General features: G+C 35.5%; 2 protein-coding genes across 2 annotated transcripts; one reads left to right on the plus strand and one right to left on the minus strand.

Annotated features, from left to right (window-relative positions):
- Window positions 1-417: 417 nt before the first annotated feature.
- On the plus strand, window positions 418-3,712 carry LOC133532080 (PI-stichotoxin-Hcr2f-like). The gene is made up of 3 exons (XM_061870574.1): window positions 418-607; window positions 1,909-1,966; window positions 3,090-3,712. Exons 1-3 carry the CDS (start codon window positions 541-543, stop codon window positions 3,202-3,204), a joined length of 240 nt encoding a protein of 79 aa, XP_061726558.1. The 5' UTR covers window positions 418-540; the 3' UTR covers window positions 3,205-3,712.
- Window positions 3,713-3,817: 105 nt separating this feature from the next.
- Window positions 3,818-18,343, minus strand: LOC133532079 (uncharacterized). The gene is made up of 6 exons (XM_061870573.1): window positions 18,065-18,343; window positions 17,058-17,533; window positions 15,171-15,523; window positions 14,654-14,773; window positions 5,631-5,729; window positions 3,818-4,057 (listed from the first exon to the last, which is right to left on the minus strand). Exons 2-6 carry the CDS (start codon window positions 17,530-17,532, stop codon window positions 3,917-3,919), a joined length of 1,188 nt encoding a protein of 395 aa, XP_061726557.1. The 5' UTR covers window position 17,533; window positions 18,065-18,343; the 3' UTR covers window positions 3,818-3,916.
- Between the last annotated feature and the right edge of the window lie 229 nt (window positions 18,344-18,572).

Genomic DNA, 18,572 nt, shown 5'->3' on the forward strand with positions numbered 1-18,572 from the left:
GCGCCATCTTACCGGATATTGGCCATAGGTAGTGGCGCCATCGCTCGAAACGATGCCACCATCTTTTGGCTTTTGATCTATTAGATGGCGCCACTTTTTGATATTTAATATCCGTGAAATAATAAGGATCAAAGTCAAATGGCGCACTAAAAGTTTTAAACATGTATCGAAAGATGGCTTAGATGGCAGTAAATTTACTGTGACTACAAAGATTTCGTTGAAAATCACCTCTATTTCAAATTCTCTTTGATAAAGCTAAGAGTTTTAATTACCTTAATTTGACGGAAGTACTTACTTTAGTTTTTGGTGTCCATGCATATATGTCGTAAATATATATATTTTTTGTAAACTAGAAAAGAAACACATATATATGTACAAAACAGTTGCTGTAAATAATTTACTGAATGCGCACTGTTGAGTGTTGATTCTCCTGTATGTTTGTAGAGATTGCAAAATAATGAAACAATAGTTTACTACAAACAGTTGAAGTCAAGCAACAGCAGCTATTGCAAGTGCCACCTTAAAAAAAAAAACAAAAAAATGTTTAACAAGTTTATAGTCTGCTTTTTCTTTTTAAACCTTTTGTTCAATGGAAGCTTGTGTCAGAGTAAGTTTAAATTTGAAACATTTTATTAATAGATAAAGTAACGTTATTTTAGATTGATATGTAGTTTTAAAATTTAAATTGTGTAAATAAATAAAAAATAGTCTGTCACTCTAATTACGCCTTTAATTGGAGTAAAAGAGAAAGATGACCGCAATTTGCGAACTTCGCTGTTCGTGGTAGGCCATCTTGGTAATAATAATAAGATTATATATTCAGGTAATGTTAAGACTAAAAATATACAACAACCATGTCTATAATCTGTATATTTAGGTAGTTAAATAAAAGTAAACAAAGTCTACCCTCAAATGGCTCCTTAAGCCAGTTGAGGGTAGATTCAAACATTACATGATCAAATAATGTAGGTTAAAGTCAGGTCGTTCAGTGACAGATCCAGGCGGTTTTGTAATTGGTTGGTTAACTAATAAATGTTATAACTACCCGAAAATGTACAAATTGTTTGTTTACTTTTATTTAAATGCCTAAAAGATACAGAGTATAGTTTGGTCTAAGGGCTACGCGTCAAAAATATCTACCATTAACCATTCTCTAATAACTTTACAAGTTAGACCAAGTTAACTCTGTAACAATTTTAATAATACACGCAGTGCAAGTGTTATTTTATACGTCAAACTTCTATGAAATTATGACGTATAAATAACGCTAGCACTGCGTATGCTATCAAAATCGTTGCAGACTTATATTGGTCTAACTCTATGTCTCTTAAGAACAATTATATTGATCCTTTTGAATTGGAACGTATATAGAGTCAGACCAAGCTAAGTTGGCAGCGATTTTGATAGCTCAGGCGGCACACGTGTTCTATGAAATTATGACGTTTACTTAACACTTGCACCGTCTGGGCTATGAAAATCGCTGCCAACTTATCTTGCGGCCTGATCCGAACTTTAAGATACGTCAAAATTTGCTATGGAAAGTAGAGGCAAGGAACAGAAACTCCTAAAACAAAATTGTTGCAAAAGTGTCCAGCTGTCAGCTATAAATAATAGTTCCAAATCTCTCCAGAGTAGCGCTAGAGTGGCTATAAGAACCTAGGCGTTATTGACGGAGTGAAGTGCGCTGTCTATGATTAGATTTTTTTCTCAAGTATTCTAGGTATTGTAGCGCCACCTATTTACCGCCACTTTTTGGTATATGGAGATTTTGTTCCTTGCCTCTACCTTCCATAACTTCTCCCTAATGCTAAAAAAACGAACTATATAATGATGCTGACTGGACCTATCATTTCTGTGAATTACATATTAAATTGAGTGTGTAGTTGTTTATATGTAATCTGTTCGCAGGTGACGTCTGTTCTCAGCCTTTAGTTGAACCGGGAAAGTGTAGAGCTAGCATTAAGAGGTACTGTATGACCTCAAAATGTCTATAATATTTGTATACCTTTTATATTTCTATTATGTTCTAAACCTTTAGGAAAGTTGCCACAATGTGTGTCGTTAGTTTTCAAGCTGCCCCTTACGGCTCACTCATTGAATAGAATAGAATAGAAGAAATTTATTCAGAAAACGCTTAAGTTTAGGTATCTAATACATGAGACGACAGAATCAATTTATTATTAAGCGTCACTGAAAAGGTCTCCACTCAGCTTAATGTCAAGATACCACCTAAGGGTCTCGACGCTGGTCTTCCGTGGAAACCATTCCGAGAGAAATTGTCTATTGTAAGAAAAACCGCACGTGCTACTTAGGGCGTGTGCACAAATCACGCGAGGTTTTTTCGGCTATTTTTTGACACCCCCCCCTTGATGATATTTGGTGAGGTTCTTGGCGAACCCCCCATCCCCCACATAACCTCACGTGTAGTTTTTTTTAATTTATTCATTGGACCTTATTTTAAGATAAATAGTACTGTATAGAGTAAATCTTGTTTAGACTTTGCTATTTTGAAGTGCCAAATGTAGTTTTATGTTTAACAAAACCGAGAAAAAGTATGTGTTAAATATTTTTTCTTAGTTTCGTTCACCAATTTCACCATATATCGAACCTTAAGCTTAAAAATTGCAATAAGATTAAAAATGAACTAATGGAAAAATATGTTGCGAGGTTGTTTGTGGTCCCTGTTCGGTTACTGAGTGTCGGCGAGTCGAACGCTACAGAAACAGTCTAAAATGTGTCCTTGAGATACGAACAAAGGCGCGTTATCGGAGAGCGCACTTAGTGTTTTTTTGAGCGTTGGACTAGCCCGCGCTCAGTTACTATTATTTTTTGCAGGTAGTAGCACGTGCGGTTTTACTTACAATAGACAAGAGTTAATCGTAAGTGCCAGCTTGAAAACTAGCGACTATAATTCCCCTTGATACAATGAATAGAGTCCTACTATATAAGGCCCACCGCGAAAGTACGTTAGTTTTTTGTGTCTCTACGAACGAAGTAGTTCGCGGTAAGCCCTCAGATCCCAAATTCGAAATAATCTATGGTAACACATTGGCGGGAACAAGGTGGAATAACTAAGAAATATTTTACAGGTGGGGCTACGACCCGGAGATAGGAGAATGCCGGGAATTCACGTGGGGCGGCTGTGACGACAACGGGAATAATTTCGAGTCTTACTCGCAGTGCAAATACACTTGCGAGACTTAGTGTACTACCAACTATTAAAACTCTTTATGCTTATTACCTACTTGCTCGTATTTAATTATTATCGATCTTAAATTAAGAATGTGAATCTTATTAAATATGTTACAACGGGTCACTCACGTATTTTAACTTTAAGTCGGAAACGCTCGACATAACGGAGTGAAACATGTCGAGCGTTTTCGAATAATTATATAGAATCAGGCGTTACTTTGCTAATCCGCGAGAAAATAAAATGGGTTGTTATATTTATTTGCGTATTTATTTTTGCGGTGGGTGGGAACATTAATTGCATGTAAAAATACGCAAGTAAGTATAACGGGTTAGCACTGATTGACTAGGATGTTATTTTCTCGCGGATTAGCATAGTAATATTTCTTGTTTTAATGAGCGTTTTCGACTTAAAACACGTGAGTGACCCGTTGTAACATATATAATGTCTGTGTCTCACGGAAATTTTGTTATTAAAATGTGAATCTTAATGGTTTCCAACTGAATAAATTCGATGTTTTGACTTTTGTCTATTGTCTACAGTCACAGCCTCACAACGCTTAGATACATCCTGGGCCATAACCGCAAAAATCGAAATTCATCAATTACGTCATCAATAAAACAAAAATAAAACTTAAAAAATAAATATATTGTAGTCATCTACTGAATATTAAAACATATGTACGTGACACGTCAAAATTAAAGTAGTTAGAACCGCTCGCTACGCTCAGACTCCCCTGTCCGTGGCCTCCCGGGCTTTCTGCGCCACTTTCATCTTCTTGCGTCGTGCACTCCTCTTCTTATCTAGAGGTATGCTGCCGGCAAGTTGCCCGGATTTCTGCATGGCTACTAGTTTTGCTGCTTTGCCCTGGAAATATAACATGATTATTACGACTTACCTGAACTAAAGGACCAGTTATGAGCAAGAATCATCGTCTAAGAGGCCACAGCTTTCCACGCGTTCCTAGCACAAGCAATCCTAGAAAGCACTTTTCTCCAATATGCTTGGAAATTTTAACCTTATTGTAGCAAAAATATTACGGGAAGTTCCTCATTATGGTCAAACTTAAAATAATTCAAACCATTACTGTCGTGTTTTAGCGGACGGGAAATTATTACTATACTTTTTTACTTATTTTAAATACGTATCCACTAAGAAAAATCCAAGCAGCCAATTATTATAGCCGCGGGCCGCGTCTACACGACCCGGTCAGCATCATTTCAAGCTGTGTCATGTCTCGTTCTTACAAGACCGTCGTGTATGATCGTGCGAATACTGCTTAATAAAATCAAAGACAATATAACTTATATATTTTTTTTAGGCATCTCGTGCGTGCACATACAACTTATATTGCACAATTATATCGAATGGTACTAAATAGCAGAATAAGTTGTGCCTTAACTTTTAAAAAAATAACAAAAGAGGGAAATTGTTTTTCGCGTTTTTGATGTGAAGGTTCGATTTGAGTCCTGCAGCGGTATCATGGTCGCATTTTTATCACCTGTCACTATGTCCGTCACTCTCGCACTTACATACTTGTTAGAACGTGACAGACATGGTGACAAATGATAAAGAGCCGACCATCTTAGCCCTACTGGATGATGATTATTTTAATCGAAACTCATCCACGAATTGGTCTTTTCCGGCCTCTGCAATAATGTACTATTTCATCACACTTGCTCGAAAAAGATCTTATTTTATGCAGGTGTACTGATTGTGAAAAAAAAAAGCTAATATTATAGCTTTTTCTTTTAATTCTGTCACTAATTCATACGAACCATGTAAGTTTACTTTTAAAATAATGACGTTTATAATTTAATATTTTTATTTATTAAAATTATTTAAATCGATTAATTTAACAGCCGTTTAAAATATTTTTACATCATTTTCAATCGTGGCTGAATGCCGAATAGGTCTGTGCCTTCGATACCTAACCTGTCAAGAAAATACAAAATGGCGGACGAATGTTTGATATGTCACCGTATTTAAGAATTATTTCGCTTAAAATTTAGTTTTTTCTTCACAAGTGTGATGAAAAACATTGTGTGTAACTCCGGGGGTAAGAATATTGCAAACTCGGGTCTTTAATTCCCTCCAGCCTTCAGCTGTCGGTGTTGCCGCTATAACAACAAATACTAAAAACAGAATTCTTTCCATTCTCGAGGTTCTCATCCAATCACCGAAGTTAAGCAACGTCGGGCGGGGTCAGTACTTGGATGGGTGAACGTTTATATAGATAATGGTACGGAACCCTTCCTGTGCGAGTCCGACTCGCATTTGGCCGGTTTTTATAGATAATGGTACGGAACCATTCCTGTGCGAGTCCGACTCGCACTTGGCCGGTTTTTATGAATGAAAATCTTTATTTCAGGCAACTAGTGGCCCATAAATAAATACCTTAAAACTAACATACATATCCCATGCATATGCTACTTTATACCTTGGCCTCAGTTTTGGTGATCTTGGAGTTCTTCTGCGTGGAGTACAACACGTTGATCCTCCTGTTGTCCAGCATGGAGTGGTGCTTCGACAATGCGAGCTGAAAAAATTCCATCCTCTATTGACATTGGCTCAACACATACATTTGACGACCGGTTTGGCCTAGTGGGTAGTGACCCTGCCTACGAAGCTGATGGTCCCAGGTTCAAATCCTGGTAAGGGCATTTATTCGTGTGATGAGCATGGATATTTGTTCCTGAGTCATGGATGTTTTCTATGTATTTAAGTATTTATACATATTTATATATTATATATATCGTTGTCTAAAGTACCCTCAACACAAGCCTTATTGAGCTTACTGTGGGACTTAGTCAATTTGTGTAATATGTCCTATCATATTTATTTATTTATTTATTATATATATATCTAAGGACGGGCCTTACGGGCATTATACTCTATCATTAGGTACTGAAATAAACGTAATCAAAGCTCTTTAAGCCAGTTGAGGGTAGATAAAAACATTACATGATCAAATAGCTTATTTATGGCGATGGCGCTCGCGTCACGAAAACAATAAGCTCCGTATTTTTATGTGTTTAATATTAAAAAATTGGGACTGAATCGAATAAAACTAGACTTGACGTGTGATAAACTATAATTGGCGACTGTGAAAATGTTATCTCAGTGCAGTATGGCAATAAAGTGGTGTAAAGCTTACAACAAAATACCTACGGTAATATTAACGTGTTTACAAGAAATTTATTCCAAGTGTTAATGTACAAGAAACTGTGCGTGTTAAAGTACTTTTAAACTATATCTTGACAGAGAAAAAACAAAAAGTGACGCCGAAATCGAACAATATAATAAATACAGTGACCGTTTTAATGTTTAAAATTCGACTTGAACTTTGAACCCACGGCTAGCTGTCATAACTCGTCCATCACCGTGTTTACGTTCGTACATATTGATTACAGCGACACCTACTGATAGTTTGCCGAACTACGTGAATAGAAACTCGGTTAGTTAAATTTAATCGTTAAATTCACCGTAAGAAGTTAAGTGGCCGTAGCACAGTGGCTACTACGGGTGTCTGCTAAGCAGCGATTTCGGGTTCGATCCCAAACTTGACTGAACTTTTTGTTATTTTTTTCTTTTCTTCTCTTGAATCTTTATTTTATTTTTGGACAAGATGGAATGTTTTAAATGCCAAAAAGTCATAAAACCAAGGGACTATTTTCTAAAATGCAAGGAATGTAAAAATACTTTCGAGTTGTCATGTACAATTGTGACCAGAGCTCGTTATTATCTGATGACAAACGAAAACAAACATAATTGGAAGTGCTCATCCTGCGTACGACAAAAATGTGTTACCAGCACTCCGCAAACATCATCTAGCTCAACCAGCACGAGGAAAATGTTGCCTAGCACTTCATCTACTACAGCGGAGCAAAATAATTCCACCCCAGACAGGAATGTTAAACACAGAAAACGTCCCAATGATACTGACGAGGCCGAGACACCCCAGGATGACGCATCTGACGCATTTGAGCAAATACAGAAAATGCATATTAGATCTCCCTCTCGCATAAACCTTGCTCAAAATTCAAACGAAGACGAAGCTGAAATAAACTCAACGTTGAAAGATCAACAATCCCCATCAGCATCCGGTATAAAGATCCTCGATAAAGAAAATATTACAATAAGAAGACCCATACAAAAACTACAAAATAGGCCTGAGGCGTTATCGGATCCAGAGTCTGAGTTGGATTTGTCGGGAGACACAGAATTAAATATTAGTTCACATAGCCTCCCCAATGTTCCAACCACTGATGATCCAGAGATTTATGAGTTAAAGGCGCAAGTTATTGCCTTGAAACTGCAATTAGCAAGCGCCCATGAAGAAATCGACCGTCTAAATGGAGATATTGCTGGACTTAACAAAAAGCTTTTCGAACACCAGAAAAAGGGGGTCATTTACAAAAAACTGCTCACAGAAACGGGGCCTATAAAAAAGCTTACCCCCTTAAAAAAAGACCGTCTAGTTATAACACGAAACAAGGAAGATATAATTGACAGTGATGATGACACACCGCTGATTCTTTCACCCGTTCCTTCCTCAGTTAAGGAAAAAGAAAACCTCATTAGTCAGCAAAACAAGGACATACCCGAACCGAAATCGTCATCCACTTATAGCGATACAAAAATTAGCAATCATACTGCGGAAAACGGAACGGCTAACAAAGAACCCACATGCAACGCTTCTGAAGTTCATGAAAAAAAATTATGTATTATTAGTAGTAATAACACTAACAAGCTACTTCAAACAGCGCTCGCATTTTTTGAAAACTACAAAATTTGTCACTATATCTATACAAATGCCGGGATATACCAGCTACTAAAAGACGTTGAAATAAAAGCACGAGGCTTTTCAATGGAAGACTACTTAGTCATACTGATTGGTGAAGCTGATTTTCAAAACACTATGGACTATCACAAAATTGTTAATTTTATAAGATCTAAGCTAGAAAATATTAATCATACGAACATAATTATATGCTCACCGAATTTCCGACTGCATAATTCAGGAATATTCAACAAACGAATTGAATTATTCAATAAGATCCTGGGTAGGGATATTTGTAGATATGAATACGCTTACTTGTTAGATAGCAATGCAAATCTAGATTACACTTATAAAATGTTTAACAAGCGTACAGGTACCATAAATAATACTGCAATAAAAGTTATTTTTAGGTACTTAAAGACAAAACTGTTAACAATAGATTGCCATAATCATAAGGAATATCATAACAGTTCCCTTGTAACTAAGGAAGATGAATTACACAGTCACAAATTAAGAATACCACATGTGCATTCGAAATATGTATCTAATAGTACTCAGACTGATGACAGTTTTTTTCGAGCCTAAAGATTTCAATTCGGAGAAACTCAACTGTAAATTTAACACCCTTGTAATTTTACATCAGAACATTGCAGGTTTATTAAGCAAAAAAGATTTGCTTGAATTGACTTTAAAAGATTTGTATGTCTATAATGGTAAATATGTAGATGTAATATGCTTGTCTGAGACATTCGTCCGAACAGGAGACGAAGCAAATATTAACATTGAGGGTTTTGAATTAGCAGCATATTTCTCAAGGTCAAAAAGAAGAGGAGGAACTTGCATCTTGTGCAGAGATCATTTGGAAACGAAGCCTCTTAACTTTCTTAATGAATTAAAAACAGAATTTTACTTTGAAGTTTGTGGAGTAGAAATCAAACATCTGAATTGTATCGTGATTTGTATTCATAGGATTCCTAATTGTAGTTATATTTTATTTTTAAATAAATTAGATGCTCTGCTAAAAATTGTTATAACCAAAACAAGAAAACAAATAATTATAGCGGGTGATTTTAATATTGATTTTTTGAAGCCGTCTCACCAATTAGACGAATTTAACAACATCATCCAAAACTACGATTTTAAAGCCCATATAAATTTACCTACAAGACTGAATACTTGCATTGATCAGATATTATCAAATGTTTCGGACGCAGTTGGTGAAGTGCTTCCATTAGATCTATCTGATCATAACACTGGGCAATTACTTCAAATACTAAAGCCTGGAAAATATATTCCTTTCCCATATGAATATTTTCTCGCTTTTTCTCATTTATATCAATGATTTGTGTAATATGCAATTAAAAAATGCTAAAATTTACTCTTATGCCGATGACACAGCTGTTACTTTTACTGGTAAAACATGGAATGATGTAAGAGCTAACGCTGAGGAGGGATTACAACAAATAGGAAAATACCTTAACAATAATATACTTACCCTTAATACTGATAAAACCAATTATATATGTTTTGGCATCTACAATGATTCTCAGCCAAATGAAGACTTTACCATCAGAATCCACAGCTGTTGCAATACCCCTAGCATAGGAAACTGTACCTGTCCTATTATCAAAAAGGTAACGACCACCAAATATCTAGGTATATTTCTAGACCAGCGCCTCTCCTGGTATCCACACCTCGAACATGTTTCTGGACGACTACGTAAACTGACTTGGATTTTCAAAACATTAAGAGAGGTTGTACCAAGAACGAACTCTGAATCAAAGATATCCAGTAGAGACCTTTTAAAAGAAATTTATATATCTTTGGTTCAATCAGTATTGAGATATTGCATACCGGTTTGGGGAGGGGCAGCAAAAACCAAATATATTCAGGTAGAACGATCACAGCGTGGCTTGATTAAAGTAATGTATTTTAAAAAACGAAGATTCTCCACAGAAAGACTGTACACCATATCTAACCTCCTAACTGTTAGGCAACTATATATAATGTCCACAGTTTTAAAAGTACATAGATCCTTGCCATATGATTCTAGTACAGAAAATAGAAGAAGGAAAGATGTTGTTGTGAATAATAAGACACACACACACACATGAACACACATGAACACACTCCTATCCTAAACATTAAAAATATATGTAATAAATATATATAAATACCTAAAATAAAATAAAAAAAACGGTAATTTTATAATATAATGTAACTACTAGTAATTACGGTTGTGGAAGAGCGGGACGTCTCAACACAGGCTTTGTAAGCCTAAAGAGAGGCCCCAGCAAATGCTTACTATATGTTTGTAAATAGATAATAAAGATATTTTTCATTTTTCATTTTCATTTTTTCATATCTCAAGAAAAGAGACTTTAGCCAGGAACTCGTTGAAAAGTTTCGTCATACTTTAACATGTCTATCATGGAATGACGTGTACTCTGAACCGGACGCTAATATTGCTTTTAACAATTTTTACGATGTGTATACATTGTTTTTTAATCTGTGGTTTCCTATTTGTAAAGTCAAAGTTAAAAAAACACGGCATTGTACTAAATGGATTACTAAGGGTCTGAGAAATGCCTTAAAGACTAAACGACAACTAAGATATAGGTTTTACAAAGACAAGACAATTGAAAATAAATTAAACTATAACAAATACAATAAATTGTTAAAAAAATGTATCTTGACATCTAGAAAGCTAGATAATAAGGCAAGGTTAAATAATGCAAAGAATATCTCGAAAACCAGTTGGGAAATCATAAATAAAGATACAGGTAAAGTGCATAAGAGGAATAAGCTAATTGACAAAATTACACATAATAATCGAATCATAGATAAACCAAGTGATATTGCGAATGTATTTAATAATTTTTTCATCGACACCACTCATAATAATTATAATATTAATAATAAGATGTATAAATATGACCATTCCCTTCAATTCAACAATTCAAACATGTTTATTTTTCCCATTGATCCAATAGAAGTAGTAAATATAATAAAAAAATTGAGAATCACCCGCTCAGTTGGATATGATGACATTCCTACGCAAATAGTGAAGTCAACAAGTGACATTATTGCCCCTGTACTTTCGCATTTAATCAATATGACTTTTCAACAGGGAGTGTTCCCTGACAAGTTAAAGATTTCCATCGTAAAACCTATTTTTAAAGCAGGAGACAAAAAAAATCCAGGAAACTATAGACCAATTACGCTTATACCAATTTTCGCTAAAATTTTGGAGAAAGCAATGTATACAAGGCTGTTGTCTTTTATTAAAATGAGTGGAATAATAAGTGACCACCAGAATGGCTTCCAAAAAGGTAAATCTACCACATTGGCCGCGTTTAATTTAATAAACGAGATAGTTGATAATGTAGATAAGGGTCACAAAACTGTTGTCATTTTCTTTGATATGAGCAAAGCGTTTGACCATGTATCTCATAGATTATTACTAAAGAAATGTGAAGCCTATGGCATGAGAGGACTGGTAAACACGTGGATTGAGAGCTATCTTAGCAATCGACGCCAAATAGTAGAAATAGTAGGTTCAGACAATGATAAAATGCAACAAAATTATAGATCAACTATGTTATATAATAGGGTCGGTGTACCTCAAGGGACTATACTTGGACCTTTATTGTTCCTTTTATATATTAACGATTTGCCTCTAATTACAAATCACAGTTGTACCTTATTTGCAGACGATATCTCAATTGTTGTTTGCGATAGGAATAATCAAAATTATGAGAATGTTATTAATAATGCTATTACTGATATAATTAAATGGTTAAATGATAATAATTTACAAGTTAATGTTGATAAAACAAAGTACATCCAGTTTATTAATACTAGAGGTAAGAAGGAGAAATTGCATATAGCTTACAACGGACAGACTCTTGTAGAATGTGATACCACTACGTTCTTAGGGTTTTCCCTGGATGATCGATGTACTTGGAAAATGCATGTGGATAAAGTATGCTCAAAAATTAATAGATTTGTATATGTTTTATGGCGATTGACACGCATAACTGATATGAAAACCGCTATAATGGCGTATCATGCTTTTGTTGTATCCAATTTAAGGTACGGTATATTGATTTGGGGAAATTCATCTTATGTAAATCATGCCCTTATAGCACAAAAACAATGCATTAGAGCAATATGCAACATGCCTAGAAGAACATCTTGTGTAAGTTCTTTTATTAAACTGAAATTGTTAACGGTTCACTCGATTTATATATACGAAGTCTGTGTATTTGTCAAATTACACCCCGATATGTTCGTCATGAAAAGAGATATAACCAATTTCAATACTAGATATCCTGACAGGCTAGTACTCCCTAAAATGCATACAGTCATGAAAAACAAAAGTTGTTACGCAATGTGCGTTAAAATATTTAACAGACTGCCTGATGAGCTTAAACAACTACCACTCAATAAATTTAAAAACAAACTGTACTCTTTTCTTGCTGACAAGTGTTACTACAGTCTGAAGGAATTTTTCGATAATGGACTGTAAATTTTATAATTTGTTTGTATTAGTAACAGTCCACGTTTATGACTTAACGGCTTTATAACAAGTTTAATAATGCATGTTTTGATTAAAATAATTATGTCAATTAATCTTAAATTTTGTATAAAACAATTTGCATGGCTTTTTAAAGTCTAAATGTGTATGGCTCAAATAAAAATAATGTACCACCTTTTTGTACCACATTTAATGGCAAATAAATATATTTCTAATAAACCTACGTAGGTTGTTTATACCGAAAGTCTGTAACTACTATGGAAAACGTACTCGAAAATATTTAGTGCCCATGATTTTAAATAAATTACCAGAGCAGTTAAGATCCTGTCAAAACGTATCAAAGGTTGTGTATAAAAAACGATTAAAAAAAGCATTAATGCTTGGACTGGAACGGGTCACATGATTAAAAGGCCAATCGATTGCTTTATGTATTTATGTAAAAGGAAGTTAATACCTTGCACGTGTTACCGTAAAATGTATAATTATGTATAGGTAGTATAGCGCTAATATTAATACACCCGGGGGCAGTGGGATGCTGCACCCTGATAGCTTCATTATCCCACATACTTTGTTTAGCTTCACTCCGTGTGTTTGTTGTTTTCCAGTATCTGGTTGAAATGAAATCGAGCACCTATACCTACTGTTCCCATGACAATGCAGTAACAGACTGACTAAATAGGTAAACAAACCTAGTTAGATAGTCTGTTATTGCTACTAATGTTTATGTTAGCTTAATGTTTATCTAGTCTGCCTATCCAAAGCTATTACAATTGTTTGTAAGAAATCGCACTCGCACTATAAATATAGCTATAAATCAAGTAAGCAATAACTTACTTAACAATGTTGGAGGGTAGAATAAGTTTTCTGCCAACAAACTGCTATGCAGTTTGGCAGATAAGTGACCATAGCCGATGTAATTTCTCTTTTATAAATAAATTAAAAAAAAAAAAAAAATAATGTAGGTTAAAGTCAGGTCGTTCAGTCACAGATCCAGGCGGTTTTGTATTTGGTTGGTTAACCAATAAATGTTATAACTACCCGAAAATGTACAAATTGTTTGTTTACTTTCATTTTAATACCTAAAGATACAGAGTATAAGAATAACCAGTGCTAGTTCAGTGGTGTCAGTCGCGAATTCGAGCCAATCGTGCAGTGTAACGCAACTAGTTACGACCAATCGCGCGCGTGATGCGAACTCATCAACCAATCACGTTGGCGTTAGACTGTACGATTGGCTCGAATTAGTGAGTGACACCGCTGAAATAGCACCATTCTTATTGCCCGTAAGGCCCGTCCTTAGATATATGTCAATGCCATCATCATCTTCCTCGCGTTGTCCAGGCATTTTGCCAGGTCCGCTTGGCAACTAATACCCAAGAATTGGCGTAGCGTATCAAACGTTGCATTCGTTTTTACGAAAGCGACTGCCATCTGACCTTCCAACCCGGAGGGTAAACTAGGCCTTATTATAAGTATTGCTGTTTGTTTCCCAATAAAATAAATAAATAAATAAAAATATAAGATAATCGTCCGAGTAACGATAATATCATAGGAAGTTTGTACAAAGATGGTGCAAGAAACTCCTATATACCAAAGAGAATTTGAAATAGAGGTAGATTGTCAAAGTAAACTTTGTAGCCATAGTAAATTTACTGCCATCTTTCGACACATGATTAAAACTTTTAGAAAGCCATTTGACTTTGATCCTTATAGGGAGCGTGCATGAACTGTAGGAGGCAGCACAGGAGCCGTCAGATTTTTGGCGCGAAGCGTAAATTTGATGTTTATTGTTCCGATGTAGCCCACAAGATGGCAGAACCTACTATGCACAAGAAAACACGTGACGTATAAATGTACATGTTTATGGTTCCGATTCAGGCCACAAGATGGCAGACCCTCCAACGCGCACGGTCCCTATTCTTACACAGATATGTGTAAAATTTGTTAAGTATCAAAAAGTGGCGCCATCTACTAGAGCATAGGCCAAAGGTATGGCGGCATCTTTTTCGAGCCATGAAGTCAAATGGTGTTCTAAAAGTTTTAATCATGTGTCGAAAGATGGCAGTAAATTTACTGCTACAAAGTTTACTTTGACAATCCTCCTCTATTTCAAATTATTTATGTATATATGTGTACTTACTTCATAGCTAATTTCATCTTTGACTTCCAAATATGCGATGGCACTCTTTTTACTTTCCAACGGCTTGGGGATGCGCACGCCTACGATCTGGCCGCTCAGGTCGGAGAAGTGTTCTAATATCTAAAATAAATGATTCAGGTTAAATACTGTGAAACAAAGTTCCATATTTTAATTTGTAAATACTGTACAATATGTCAAGACGTTACAATATGTTAGAACAAAACTACATAAATTAGTTTGTCTGTTTGAGAGTTACGATGCTGTAAGCAGATAATATATAGTAAATAATAATAATTCAGCCTATATACGTCCCACTGCTGGGCACAGGCCTCCTCTCATGCGCCAAAGGGCTTGGGCTATAGTCCCCACGCTGGCCCAATGCGGCTTAGGGACTTGACTTCTTTTAGTAAGTGATCACTCATCAAAATACTTCTTCCAAACCTGCCTGCAACAAATCCTGACTTTACCTAGTACTTCGCTGTCGGTCTAAAACTGATAATGGCAAAACCTAACCTACCTTATCTTCACTGATATCCAAAGGCAAGTTTCCTATAAACACAACATATCTTTTAGGTCCCTTCACTTTCTGTTGTGGTTTCTTATCTTTTTTACTACTTTCTTCATTCTCGTCTTCTTTATTTTCTTTTATCTTCTTAACCTCTTGTGTCTTCTTGACAGGATCTCTTTTAACAAATTTCTTCCCTTTCACCGTGGTCTTTAACATGTTGTATAGTATTCTAAGTTTCCTCATGTCAGAGTCAGAAGGGTCGGGTAGTTTGAGTATGGCTTGCATTTGGGTGTGGATGACCTCTGGTAGCATGGCGTCTGAGGTGCCTCTGAGCCTCTGTCTGAGGGTAAGCCGGATACGACCTGGAAACAATTTGTTGACAATTATCATGTAATAAAGGTGTAGAATTACATAAGTTAAGCGTTGTCCAGTTGTCCAACGGACGCTAGAGAGAAAACTAGTTGGGATCACATTGAGAGACCGTAAAACGAATGAGTCGAGTCGCTGAGACAGCAGAGCAAGGTCAACGATGTTGTAAAACGCGCAGCCAGATTGAAGTGGGAATGGGCTGGTCATATAGCACGAAAAACGATTCTACAGTAAACGACTACTGGAGTGGCGACCATGGGGGGAGGAACGTCCTCAAAGTAGACCCCAGATGCGTGGGGACGACGACATCAAAAGGACTGCGGGAAGAAGTGGCTCCAGGTTGCACAGAACCGTGACGAGTGGCATAAAATGGAGGAGGCCTACACCCGAAGGGTAGAGAAGGGCTAAAGTGATAGAAAGGTGTTTAGGCCTGTGCTGTAACTGGATCGCCAAATTCAAAGTGATTTATCTTAAATATTTTATAAAATAAAGTGAACCCACAGTATTGGCCAATTAAACAGTATTGGGTTGAGTGTCCTAGGCTCCTAGGAATCCTTTCGTTAAAACGAGAAGAATGATATGAGACAAAAATATTTTTAAAAATATGTCTTCATCATTATTTATTTATTTATTGTTACATACAAAAATTTGTACAGCATTACAGTGAAAACTAAGGCACTATACAAACTAATTAATAGAAGACAAAGTTTATACAAAAAAAAACAGGAACATAATAGGAACATCATACAGGTGACAGTGTCTTTTGACACATTCTTGGTTAAATTAAATATGTTAAAATGGGTAATGTCTGTGTCTCACGGAAGTTTTGTGATTAAAAGATTCTTGGTTGAATTCTGGGCCATACAACAAAACTTAGCAAACTAAGAGTGGGAAGAAATGCAGAATTATGAATTTACTAATAAATAATAATTTTTAAGCAAATTATAGAAAAGCAAATCTTGATTCACCCAGCATCCATGCCATTGATAGGGTTTTGAATTTAGCGATTATGGCGCAGGCCTTAAGTACTTTTTTGCATGTAGAAATTATTTATTTATGAATGCACAGGCAGCTTATAGCTGATATGTGCACATCAATGTCCTGCACTTGTGTTTTGTCCATTTATAAAATGTTTGTCGAGTCTGTTTTTAAAAGAATTCACTGAGATTCTATTTTAAATATTTAAGTGAGGATCTAGCATGTATTTAAAGTGTTATTAGGCAGATCCACAGTTCAATATAGAGAGAGTGGCCTCGGGAAGCAAACAATTAGTGTAGACATGCCTCAAATAAACTAAAAACGGCAGAGAATATATAATAGTGTTGCGCCATTTTGAACTGACGGGGATTGGCTCGGGCGAGGCAAATGTGCTCACAAATATTAAGACAAGCATGACGCCACACAAGGACAGATGTATGCTTGCTCGGAATTTCCTTCGCGCCCTATTGAACAGCAGGCTCAAAATCCTTAAATTAAACAATTGTGTCTGGACCTCAGGAGGTTAACCTAATACTTATCAATACTCACCTTTCTGGTTATTTGTCATACTGGCAGCCATAAACCTCTTCACCAGCTCTTTGTCTTTAAGGACAGGATACTTTGCTAACATTTCCTCAGTCAGCCCACGCTTGACGGTTTCTTGACATACTGTAACCTCGCTAATCTTTGCTTTTTTAGCTACTACTTCATCGTTATCATTGTCACCAGATTCCTTAGTTTTAGTCTTTTTAGATTTCTTAGGTTTCTTCATGTCACTTTCACTTACTGCCTCTTTATTTGATGTTTCTACAAACTTCATTTTCTTAGTTTTAGCTTTGCTTGTACCATTTTCATTTACTTCAGCAGGCTTTTCTACTAGCTTGTTTTTCTTAGCCTTCTTAGTTACTTTGCTAACTTCATTTTTGTTTGTGTCTTCGGCAGTCATTTCTACATCTTTTCCTTTTTTATTATTAGCTTTAGTATTTCCTTTGAATTTACGTTTACGGCTTTGTGGTTCACCCATTCTGTAATACAGATAAACATTGTGGCGTTAGGTTGCATGATTGGCTCGAATTCGTGTGTGTTACACTGCTGTACTGGCGCATTCTTATTGCCCATAAGGCCTGTTATTTGTTATATGTCAATATATAATATGTTATAGATAAATAATAACAAAACGTTATCATAATAATTGCTAGAAGTTGCAATTTACGTATTTTTCCTGAATAAAAAATCCAGAAAGGCTGTCTGTCATACCACATCCTTTATACTAGTAGCTACGTAATTATGTGAGTGTGAAAGAAGAACAAATTACCCTTCTAACTTGCACTTATAGTTATAGAGCAGAATATAATCAGAAAGAAACCAATTTTAATAGGGAAGCCTACAACCAGGATGAAGTGGATTTTGTAGGTTATGTTTGTTTTACACAATGCTTATTTATTACTAAAATAACATAAAAAAACAACGGATATCAAGGGTAAATCAGTATTATATGAATTTGCGTTTTTTACTTTGATTCTAAACGTTTTACATTAATTTTTTAGAGGCCTTACCTCGTGATTGTGTTGTCGCTGAAACAAAGTCGGCAATAAACTTATGTGGGAAAAGATCACTTTAATCTCTTTATTTCATAGAATTAAGTTAGTAGATTTCACGTGTAATTGATGAAATACTTGGTAGTTTTATTTGATTATGTATGCAACATGTGAGAAGCATTGGGATTGGGACAAGAAATATTTTAAGCTTCTAATTCTTTTTCCTTTGAAGGAAGCATTCAAATATTACGTTTTTGTGCGAGATATGTTGATTTGGTAATGAAACACCAACGCATTTTTTCTAAGCCCTACGCAAATAATTTGATAATACACCTATTATATTGATTCAGATCATTTATAATGAAGTTATGAAATATTTACTAAAAAAAAATATGTAATTGAAATCCTGGCATACAAAAGCATATTGGTATCAGAATGTACCAAAATCCATTGACATATGTCAGAATGGTGCGTTTAGATTATGCTTTGGTGGTGTGTTCGGTTCTTTTAAAGTATTTATAAAGGA

Source organism: Cydia pomonella, chromosome 26, assembly GCF_033807575.1.
Source record: "Cydia pomonella isolate Wapato2018A chromosome 26, ilCydPomo1, whole genome shotgun sequence".
In the NCBI taxonomy this organism is placed as follows: domain Eukaryota; kingdom Metazoa; phylum Arthropoda; class Insecta; order Lepidoptera; family Tortricidae; genus Cydia; species Cydia pomonella.

Excerpts from the sequence above, each read along its gene's own strand:
- LOC133532080 (XM_061870574.1), top strand. The coding sequence starts at position 541 with ATGTTTAACAAGTTTATAGTCTGCTTTTTCTTTTTAAACCTTTTGTTC. Across the intron at positions 608-1,908 it reads CAATGGAAGCTTGTGTCAGA|GTGACGTCTGTTCTCAGCCT; the intron begins GTAAGTTTAAAT and ends ATCTGTTCGCAG. Across the intron at positions 1,967-3,089 it reads TGTAGAGCTAGCATTAAGAG|GTGGGGCTACGACCCGGAGA; the intron begins GTACTGTATGAC and ends AATATTTTACAG.
- LOC133532079 (XM_061870573.1), bottom strand. The coding sequence starts at position 17,532 with ATGGGTGAACCACAAAGCCGTAAACGTAAATTCAAAGGAAATACTAAA. Across the intron at positions 15,524-17,057 it reads TATGACAAATAACCAGAAAG|GTCGTATCCGGCTTACCCTC; the intron begins GTGAGTATTGAT and ends AATTGTTTCCAG. Across the intron at positions 4,058-5,630 it reads TCACCAAAACTGAGGCCAAG|GGCAAAGCAGCAAAACTAGT; the intron begins GTATAAAGTAGC and ends TTATATTTCCAG.